Source organism: Tiliqua scincoides, chromosome 2, assembly GCF_035046505.1.
Source record: "Tiliqua scincoides isolate rTilSci1 chromosome 2, rTilSci1.hap2, whole genome shotgun sequence".
NCBI classification, from domain to species: Eukaryota; Metazoa; Chordata; class Lepidosauria; order Squamata; family Scincidae; genus Tiliqua; species Tiliqua scincoides.
This window is the reverse complement of record NC_089822.1, coordinates 24,961,900-24,972,384: the sequence shown is the minus strand read 5'-3', so window position 1 is coordinate 24,972,384 and position 10,485 is coordinate 24,961,900. Positions and strand designations below refer to the sequence as shown.

The window sequence follows — 10,485 nt, the reverse complement described above, 5'->3', positions numbered from 1 at the left end:
TTGAAAAGGCACACCATGCTGTTGGTAGGGGTTCACATCCCCCAATGACCCTTCTAATAAATAGCCCTCCCACAGCACAGTGGTTGAAAATGGCTGCCCTACTGGATAGTGAATTCACCGATAACGAACTATTGATCCTTTGGGATCATGGGTTAGGTGCAAGGGGTGCCTTCCCTGCTGTCAGAAGAATCCAGAGACCCTCAGGCAGCCAGCAGAGAGCAGCGGAAGAGCCAAAATATTTCTGAACACTGCATAGACTAGGAGTGTCACACTTTTCATACAGAGGGCTGAAGATAGCATTCATGCTGCCTGCTGAGGGTTGAAAGTGACATCATTAAGCAGATGATGGTCAGAAATAAGCATTTTGTTATCATCTAGAAACTCATTAGTTGCAAATGACAGAAGAGAATGTGCAAATATTGTTCAGATTTTCATAACATGAGAGAGCCCAATTATCTTGCTGGGAAAACCCAATTATAACAGGGGCTGGATAAATGGAATGTGGGGGCTGCTTTTGGCCTGTGGGCCTTATGTTTGACACCCCTGGCATAGACCAGCTCGGACCCCTTTAAAATGACTGACGAAAACTGTTTTAACCTATTTTTGCCTAGCTCACAAGTGTACACATTTGGTCCCTGTTACATATATGGCAGTGGTTTTCAAACTTTCTAGCCCAGGAGCCACTTTTCAGAATGATAATCTGTCAGGACCTACTGGAAGTGACATCAGCAAGCAGGAAAATTTTTTAACAATCCCACAGCCCAATCCTATCCCCACTTACCTGGGAGTAAGCATCATTGACTCTAACACGACTTAATTCTGAGTAGACAGGCATAGGATTGGGCTGCTAGGCTGCTATCCTACCCACACTTACCCAGGAGTAAGTCCCATTGACTGTCATTGTTAAAAGAATATACATAGCAGCTTGTTAAAAGTAGAGGTCTGAAACCTTTCCCCAAATTCAGTCACATGCCATGGTAGCATGTGTAGTATATTAAAAGTAATATACTAAGTAGTATATGAAAAATAAAATATTGAAATGAATGGGGACCCACCTGAAATTGGCTCATGACCCACCTGGTAGGTCCTGACCCACAGTTTGAGAAACTGCCATGTTGGCTTCAAGCCTAATGTACTATAAATAAAATATTGAAATGAATGGGGACCCACCAGGAATGGGCTCAGGACCCATCTAGTGGGTCCCAAACCACAGTTTGAGAAACTGTGGTCTCATATGCAATGTTGGGCAGAAATGGCTTTAAAGACGCCCATGTGGGTCACAGGCGTCTTCAGAAGGTCCCGGTGGCCTCCAGGTGGTCTTTGCACAGTGGAGAGGAGAGAAAGCAGCAATTCTGCCCCTCACAGGTAAGCAAAGTCACATATGAGGAGAACAGACTGTACAAGGTCAGTCAAGCCTGTGCACACTTACCAGGGGTAAGTCTTATTGGAGTGAAGACAAGGCAAGTCAGTGAGTGGGCTGGAGCATGAGAAGGGTTTTTATTCCCTGCTTACAGTGCTTCCCCCAACCCACCTCCGGAGGGGCCACACAGGGCCAGTCCAGCCCAAGCAGACCCCTCCTGGTCCAGCTCAGGCCCGCCTGCCCCTGAAGGAACAATGAGAGCCTCAGGGGACCACCCTGTACTTGTCTCCCCAGAACCAGCTCCCATTGAACTCAATGGGGGTTGTTCCCATGAGAGTGCAAGGGATTGCAGCCTTGGCAACCCCTTGCTCCGCCCCCTCAGCCTCAGCCCGGTCATTGGCCACTATCGTATGAGGCCCACATCGCGGACTTATTACGAGCTCCAGAGTTTCCTCTAGCGAGCAATCACTTTCGTGGGGGCGGGGCACCGCATGCCGGCGGCAGACCGGGGCGATGCGTGGGGTCTCCGCTTAAGCGCCCGTTGGAAGGCTGAAGGGAGGGGCCGGGTTGCTCCCCGCCTCCTCCAATCGGCGCTCCCGAGCAACCACGTGACCACCATTCTGTCCAATGGGAGCTCAGCGGCCTCCGATTCAAACTCTAGGTCCGGAGGGGTGGCATGGTGTGTGGCGGCTTGGTCTCCGTGGTAACGGGTTGCGGAGATGAGCCTTGGTGTGTCACGGCGGCCTGCGGAGCCCCGACTGGTGGGGCCAGGGCCGTACCGAGCGACCCGGCTGGTGAGTGAGCTGAGGTGGCCGTGCTGTGAGGGAGAGGAGAGGGCTCGAGCTCCAGCCTCCACCACAGCCGTCTCTTCAGAGCTAGGGGAGGCGCACTCTGCACATGGTCAGAGGTACTCTGGTCTCCGTCCGAGCAGCGCCTCTGCTGTTCGTGCCGCGGGCGTGCTCGCTTCATGCTGTCTCGCGAGCCTGCTCCTCGTCCAAGGCTGGCAGAGGCAGCGCCGCTGGTAACGCGCTCCTGCTGCCTCTGCAGGGTTGGCGCCTCTGGGCGCCCTGCTGTCCCTGCGCTGTGGGTAGGCTGCGAGAGGAGGGCTGGAGCCCCAGCCTGTGCCTGTCCACTCAGAAGCCAGTCCCCGGACAGTCAGTGGGGCTTCCTCCCAGGGCAGTGAGGACGGGACTGCAGCCTCAGAGCCCAGCCTGTGCCTGTCCGCTCAGAAGCCAGTCCCAGGACAGTCAGTGGGGCTTCCTCCCAGGGCAGTGAGGACGGGACTGCAGCCTCAGAGCCCAGCCTGTGCCTGTCTGCTCAGAAGCCAGTCCCAGGACAGTCAGTGGGGCTTCCTCCCAGGGCAGTGAGGACAGGACTGCAGCCTTGTTTTAAAAAAAAAATACACAATTGTCTGTTTTGAACTTGAATAATGTGAGATTGGCATTAAATGATTAACTGAATGGTTTTCATACCCTGTGGCTACTGCAAGAGACTTTACTCTTGTGGTTAAGACATTCTTCCCCCGATTCTTTCCAACAGGATATTTCCCTTCCTCTCTATTTTCATGCCTTTACCAATAACAGGATGATTATAACCTATTTTGAGATATTTGCGTAACCTGCAGGAAATCTTGCACTGAGAAATGGAATATAATTGCTAGTTACTGTCTTGGGATGGTTATTTGTTCTTAATGAAATTTAAAAACACACTTCTCCAACCCTTCGCTTTTGTTTAAAACAGGGGTGTCCAACATAAGGCCCAGGGGCTGGATGTGGCCCCTGGAAGCTTTTTATCCGGGCCTCAGGCTCTCCGCTGCTGAGCAGTGCCGAGTTGTTACCACTGAAACGGCAGCCCACTTGAAATTTGGACTTTCCCATATCTTGAAATGCAATCAAGATTTGCATATTTTCTCTTCTGCCATTTGCAGTTAATGAGCTTCTATATGAAAACAAAGTGCTTATTTCTGGCCATCAGCAGCTTAATGGTGTCACTTTCTGCTTAATGACATCACTTCCGGCCCTCAGCAGGCACCTTGAATGCTAACTTTGGCCCTCTGTATGAAATGAGTTTGACACCCCTGGTTTATAATATGGAAAAGCTTCGTGATGTGTTGAGAGGATCCTGGACATGTGAAAATTATCTGTTTTGCTGATTCAGCAAGATTTGCATGAAATGGTGAGGTTTCCTCACCAGCCCCTCTGCCCCCTTTGTTCATGCTACCTATACTTGTGATGAGCGAGCAAGCACTAACAATGGACCTTCTTAGAAAAGAGGAAGGAGCTTGTGTTGTCTTGAGGCCTGCATCTTGTCTGGGCATCTCATGTAGCCCTCTTGACAGATCTAGTTATTCATATCCCTTGGGTGTGTGTGTATGTTACAAATAAACAAATATTTATTTAAAATATTTATACCCTGTTTTTCCCTTTGGTTACTGGGGTGTGCAAAGCAACTTGTAAAACTCATAAAATTATAATAAAAACAATATTGCAATTTAAAAAGCCAGAAGTAAAAACATACAGCATAAACAATAAAAAATTTGACATCTCAACAAAAACAGTCAGCAGAACAAGCCAAAAGAACATAAACAAAGTAATTAAAAAGAAAAAAAAAAGTAGAACTAAGAAGAAAAGACTAAATGAAAAAGAAAAGTTTTCAGTCCCTGCTGGAAGACTAATGGTGATTAGTAATTGTGAGAAGTGATTGTGAGGAGCTCTAGAAGGATCTCTCCAAACTGGCAGAATGGGCAGCAAAATGGCAGATGCGTTTCAATGTCAGTAAATGTAAGGTCATGCACATTGGGGCAAAAAATCAAAACTTTACATATAGGCTGATGGGTTCTGAGCTGTCTGTGACAGATCAGGAACATAAGAACAGCCCCACTGGATCAGGCCATAGGCCCATCTAGTCCAGCTTCCTGTATCTCACAGCGGCCCACCAAATGCCCCAGGGAGCACACCAGATAACAAGAGACCTCATCCTGGTGCCCTCCCTTGCATCTGGCATTCTGACATAACCCATTTCTAAAATCAGGAGGTTGCGCATACACATCATGGCTTGTACCCCATAATGGATTTTTCCTCCAGAAACTTGTCCAATCCCCTTTTAAAGGCGTCTAGGCTAGACGCCATCACTACATCCTGTGGCAAGGAGTTCCACAGACCGACCACACGCTGAGTAAAGAAATATTTTCTTTTGTCTGTCCTAACCCGCCCAACACTCAATTTTAGTGGATGTCCCCTGGTTCTAGTATTATGTGAGAGTGTAAAGAGCATCTCCCTATCCACTCTGTTCATCCCCTGAAGATGGGAGAGAGATCCCCTGAAGAAGGAGAGAGATCTTGGGGTGGTGGTGGACAAGTTGATGAAAGTGTCGACTCAATGTGCGGCGGGAGTAAAGAAGGCCAGTTCTATGCTTGGGATCATTAGAAAAGGTATTGAGAACAAAACGGCTAATATTATAATGCCATTGTACAAATTCGATGGTAAGGCCACACCTGGAGTATTGTGTCCAGTTCTGGTCACCACATCTCAAAAGGATATAGTGGAAATGGAAAAGGTGCAAAAGAGAGCGACTAAGATGATTATGGGGCTGGGGCACCTTCCTTATGAGGAAAGGCTACGGCGTTTGGGCCTCTTCCGCCTAGAAAAGAGGCGCCTGAGGGGGGGACATGATTGAGACATACAAAATTATGCAGGGGATGGACAGAGTGAATAGAGAGATGCTCTTTACACTGTCACATAACACCAGAACCAGGGGACATCCACTAAAATTGAGTGTTGGGATAGTTAGAACAGACAAAAGAAAATATTTCTTTAGTCAGCATGTGGTTGGTCTGTGGAACTCCTTGCCGCAGGATGTGGTGATGGCGTCTTGCCTGGACGCCTTTAAAAGGGAATTGGACAAGTTTCTGGAGGAAAAATCCATTACAGGTTACAAGCCATGATGTGTATGTGCAACTTCCTGATTTTAGAAATGGGCTATGTCAGAATGCCAGATGCAAGGGAGGGGCACTAGAATGAGATCTCTTGTTATCTGGTGTGCTCCCTGGGGCATTTGGGGCATCCAGCTGTGAGATGCAGGAAACTGGACTAGATGGGCCTATGGCCTGATCCAGTGGGGCTCTTCTTATGATTACATGGTTCTTAATGTGAACAGGAGGGAATTCCACAAAAATGGTGCCACCACAGAGAAGACCTTACACTGTCTTGCTGTCAATCTGGCTTCAACTAAAGGCAGTGCTTGCAGCAGGCACCTTCAAATGATCTCTGGAGATGAGCTGGTTTATATGGAAGAAGGCAGTTCTGGAGGTACCTCAGTCCCAAGCTGTAAAGGGCTTTAAAGGCCAATGCCAGCACCTTGAATTTCGTTCAGAAATTTTCTGGATATTTGAAAAATTTATATCCTGCCTTTCCCATTCGAACAATTTGTGTAGTCAAGCTCCTGAGACCGCAATGGTCACCACATTTGGTGCTATTTGCAATCTTTGGACGTCTTCGAAGGCAGCCCCATGAATAATACAGTACAGTAGTGGTTCTCAGACTTTTTGGGAGCTTTACTCCCAAAGTAAGTCTTTGCAGGGGAGGGTCAAGGAGGCGAGGGGGGTGCTTTTACTTACTGTGTGATAGGGTAAACAGCATTATGTCCTGGGAGTTCCATGCTGCTCTCCACAGGGCTCCCCAAGGCTTGGAATCTTCAGAAATAGCATGCACAAGCCACTTCCGGTTTGCAAATGCAGCCAGGAGGTGGCTTGTGCTGAAGATTCCAAGGCTCGGGCAGCCCTATGGAGAGCAGTGTGGGGCTCCCCGCAACTCCTGCTGCTTGCCCTAACATACAGTAAGTAAAAGAACACCCTCACCCCTCTTTAAAAGGATGGGGGAAGCATTACTCGAACTGGTGGGTCACAGCCCACCAGTTTGATGATAACTGCAATACACAGTAATCAAGTCTTGATGTCACCAAGGCATATAGACCCTTGTGATCAACTCAAGTACAGCGTCAGCTTGTGCACCAGCTTAAGCTGGGCAAAAGCCCTTCTATCCACTACTGTCACCTGCTGATCCAGGTATACAGGGAATCCAATGCTACAAACCTGGTCTTGCAGAGGGAGTGCAGCCTCCTTCAGAACAGGCTGATAGTCCAGCCCCTCAGTCAATCTCTGAATCAAGACAACCTCTGTTTAACTTGGATTTAACATCAGCTTCTTAACTAAAATGTAGTCCCTTATCAACTCCAGACAGTGCTCCTGGACTTTCGGTTGAACTTGTTGAACAAGTGTGATTCAGTGTCTGACAACAGTAGAGTTTGCATCTACTTTGAGGCCCTTGACTTGGGCTCAGCTGGCACTGTTTAGTCTTGCCAGAGAAACAGTTCCTGGTCTAGCTAAACAATGGGAGCAGGGTAGCGGCTCTATTTTCCATGTGGAGAAGTAATACCTTCTCAATTGTTAGAATATAAACCTTGTGACCTGTCAAATGCCATGCCCCAGGTGTACCTGCTGTGGAGACCAGCCCATAATCCAAGGAGCTGCCTATGCATGCTTTCAGCCCAGCATTAACTTGGGATGTATGCATGCTTTTGCACAAGCTGATTGTAACTTGATTGATCAATGAAAAGACTCACTACTGAATATGTGAACTGCGTTTGTTGGATAGCATTCAATTTGTTGTAAAAAAAATGCATTTTTTTTCTTTTTCAGGCATTTTAAAGCCCTGCTTTAAATTTGCTACAAAAGTGGTATTGAAGTGAAATGGAGGAACATGTATGATGGATTATAGAGCTAAATAAATAAATGCTTCTCTGTCCAGATAGGGCTCACAATCTAAAAACATGCAAAAAAAGACACCCTCCCCCCCACACACAACAGCCATGGGAAAAGATGCCATACTGGGGTGAAGAAAGACACTCGCTCTCCTCTTGCTAAATATAGAAGGACCCCACTTTTGAAGATGCTTCTTTTATCAGTTGGCAGGTGTGAGTGAACCAGCTCTGGATAGCTTTACATCAGGTCCCAGATAATCAGTTTGCCCATGATGACTAGCCATGACATCTAAAAATGAGATTCTCCCCTTTTAAAGGCAATAAACTTCTGATTATCACATACTGGGATCTGGGGAAGGGAGTGACTAGAGAGTGATCTAGTTCCAAACCCCTCCCTCTTGAGTATTAATAGTCTTTTAGGGCAGAGAATCAAGGAGGAATATGGAAGCTGTGAGGAAACTGATCTGAGGAGACTGCAAGGAAAAACAGAGTGATGAGAGTGATTAGGGCTGCAATCCCATACACACTTTCCTGGCAGTAATCCCCCATGAACACAATGGGGCTTACTTTTGAGTAGATGTGCATTGGATTGAGCTGTCCATTCTGCTTTTTTGAAAATGTACAAGTCAATCATTTCTCAGCAGATTTATCTTTCAAATGAACATACTGTTTGTGATTAGGGTATGTCACTGGAACTGTCTAAATCTGAAACAGTTACATCTTCATCACATTTGTGGTCTTAGGGCCCAGTCCTATCCAGCTTTCCAGCACTGGTGCAGCCACAATGCGGCCCTAAGTTAAGGGAACAAATCTTCCCATACCTTGAGGAGGCCTCTGTGACTGTCTCTCTCTGCTACAGGATGCAGTGCATGCCCCACTGGCACTGGAATATTGGATACGTTTGGGCCCTTATTCTAAATATCATATTTACCTTTTATCATTATCTATTTTCTTTTTTTCCAGTGGAATGAGACTATTGAGCTCTTTCGAAATGGGATGCCATTACGGAAGCATCGTTGTCACTTCAAAAGCTATGAGCGTTGCTTCACAGCTTCAGAGGCAGTAGACTGGCTACACAGACTGTTGAGGCACAACCAGAATTTTAGCCCAGAAGTAACTCGTACTCAAACAGTTCAGCTCCTTAGAAAGTTCTTGAAGAATCACGTGATTGAAGATATCAAAGGAAGATGGGCCAAACTGGATTTTGAGGATAACGGTCACTTATACAGGTAAAGAGCTGAATTATAGGATTTTGGGGCAAACGTGAATAACAAAACAAGCTACATTTTATAAACTATTGTGTTATCTACTGCTGTTTGTGAATTCTTCTGTTATTTGTAGACTTACTGTGACTTCAAAGGCTATTTAATAAAAACATTCTTCTGAATCTTCCAGTGTCCAGATACAACTTAATAAAATGGATACAACATTTTATTTATTTTATTTTTTGTTTTTCACATTTTTTTATAGTGCCCTTCCTCCAAGGAGCTCAGGGTAGTGTACATAGTTCCTCCCCTCCTTTTGTTGTCACAACAACTTTGTGTGGTAGGTGGGGCTGAGAGATGATGACTGGCCCGAGGTCACCCAGGAAGCTTCATGGCTGAGCCAGGATTTGAACCTGGATCTTCCAGGTCTAAATTCAACTCCTAAACCACTACACCAGTGGTCCCTGAAATCTGGCCCACAATGCAGTAGTGTACCAGGGAGAAGGGGAGACAAATGCAGCATCGTGCCACCATCCACCCCAACCTCCCATGGTGCCACCCCTCCCACACCACCCAGGGCTTTTCACCCCAGAGGCGTTCTGAGGGCCAGGGAAGCAGCATGCTGCCTCCCTGATCCTCCAAAGGCATTGTGATGGCCCTCAGAATGCCTTCTAAGGGCATTAGACTGTCACTCCAGTTTCCTCCATGAAACCAGAAGTGATTTTTTTTTTGGTCCTCTGAGGCCTTCACAAGGCCTTCGGAGGGTTGGGGAGGCAGTGCACTGCCTTCCTAGGCCTCCAGAAGGGAGGCAGGGGGCAGCAGCTTGACTGGTGGGCTGCAGCCTGAAGTCTTGGCCCCAGGTGCTACCTCCTTGAGTTCTGGACCTGGAAGTGAGTGCCAGTCGCACATGATGTGATGATGTCAGTGATACTTAGTTCTGAGGTGTGCCTCCACAATAGCTTGCAATGGTGTGGAGTGGACAGGTTTTCTTCTCAAGTTTTGCAGAGTGCCTACCACTCTGGGCCTCCTTGCAACCATCAAGTGGCTTGGCCAGCACAGATCCCACAATGCTCTCAGAAACGCATTGCAACACTCAGTTTGGGAGCCTCTGCACTTTGAGAGCCATCCCAGCTCTCAAAATGTCTTATGCATTCTAGTTGTACTTAGCTAAGCTATTATAGAAATAGTTTTTTGGATTTCACTTCTTAAAAACCTGTTTTCATTTTCTTGGGTCATAGGATGAGAGTATTCTTCGTTGCTTTATTGTTGCCCTTTTAATGGGTCTGTCACTATGATTTTGTCTACAATGACTCTTGATTGCCAGCGCTTCTATACCAGGGGTGTTAAAGTCGTTTTATACAGTGGGCCGAATAACATCTTTGGCATTGGCTGAGGGCCAGAGGCAATTTGTTAAGAAGGAAGTGACATAGTTAAGCAGGTGATAACCAGAAATAGGCATTTTTTTCTCAACTCGGACCTCATTAGCTGCAAATGACCTCATTTAGTCACTTGACAGCTTATCAACAGAGAAGTGCTCTGCAAAGTGATGCCTCCGGAGAAGCAGTGCTGCTGAAAGGGAGGCTGAACAATAATTGGGCTCTTCAGTGCCCCTTGGCATTGTCTCCTTTCTCACTTCTTTTGATCTGTCCCTTCCTCCGTATTAACTTCTGAGGCCTCCTTCTATCTCTCCTTCCTGGTGCCTCAGTAGAAGCGGCGTTGTTGAAAGGGCAGCACTGGGAGAGCCCGACTATCACACAGGTCACCCTTTTGGCAGGGACCCCTCAGCTGAAGCAGTGTTTCTGAAAGGGTGGCCCACATGAAAATTTGTTTCTCCCAGTGCTCCCCTTTCAGCAATGCTGCTTCTGCCAAGGTGTCGCTTTGCAGCTCAACAGCCTGCAGAGTTGCTGGGAGAGCTCAGTTGTCATGCTGGCTGGATAAAGAACTTTTGCGGGCCATATTTGGCCCATGGGCCTTATGTTTAACACGCCTACTCTTTCTCTCTCCCTGGTAAATGAGAGGTAGGTGGGATAGTGGGGGGATAAGATCCAGGCTGAAGAAAATGTTTTTCACAACCCTCCTCTTGCTAAGTGAAATACTGGTGCTTTAAGAAAGCTACATTTTGACATAGAACTGTGTACTGGACACAACATTTTTATAGTGAAA

The 10,485-nt window shown here is 47.0% G+C and overlaps 1 protein-coding gene across 1 annotated transcript in view; it reads left to right on the top strand.

The window, feature by feature from the left end:
* The first annotated feature begins 8,098 nt into the window (after nucleotides 1–8,098).
* Nucleotides 8,099–10,485, top strand: part of DEPDC1B (DEP domain containing 1B) — a 37,948-nt gene continuing 35,561 nt past the window's right edge. Inside the window, exon 1 of the mRNA XM_066616424.1 lies at nucleotides 8,099–8,346. Within this exon, the coding sequence (XP_066472521.1) occupies nucleotides 8,114–8,346 (233 nt within the window). The 5' untranslated portion in view covers nucleotides 8,099–8,113. The remainder of the gene's footprint in view (nucleotides 8,347–10,485) is intronic.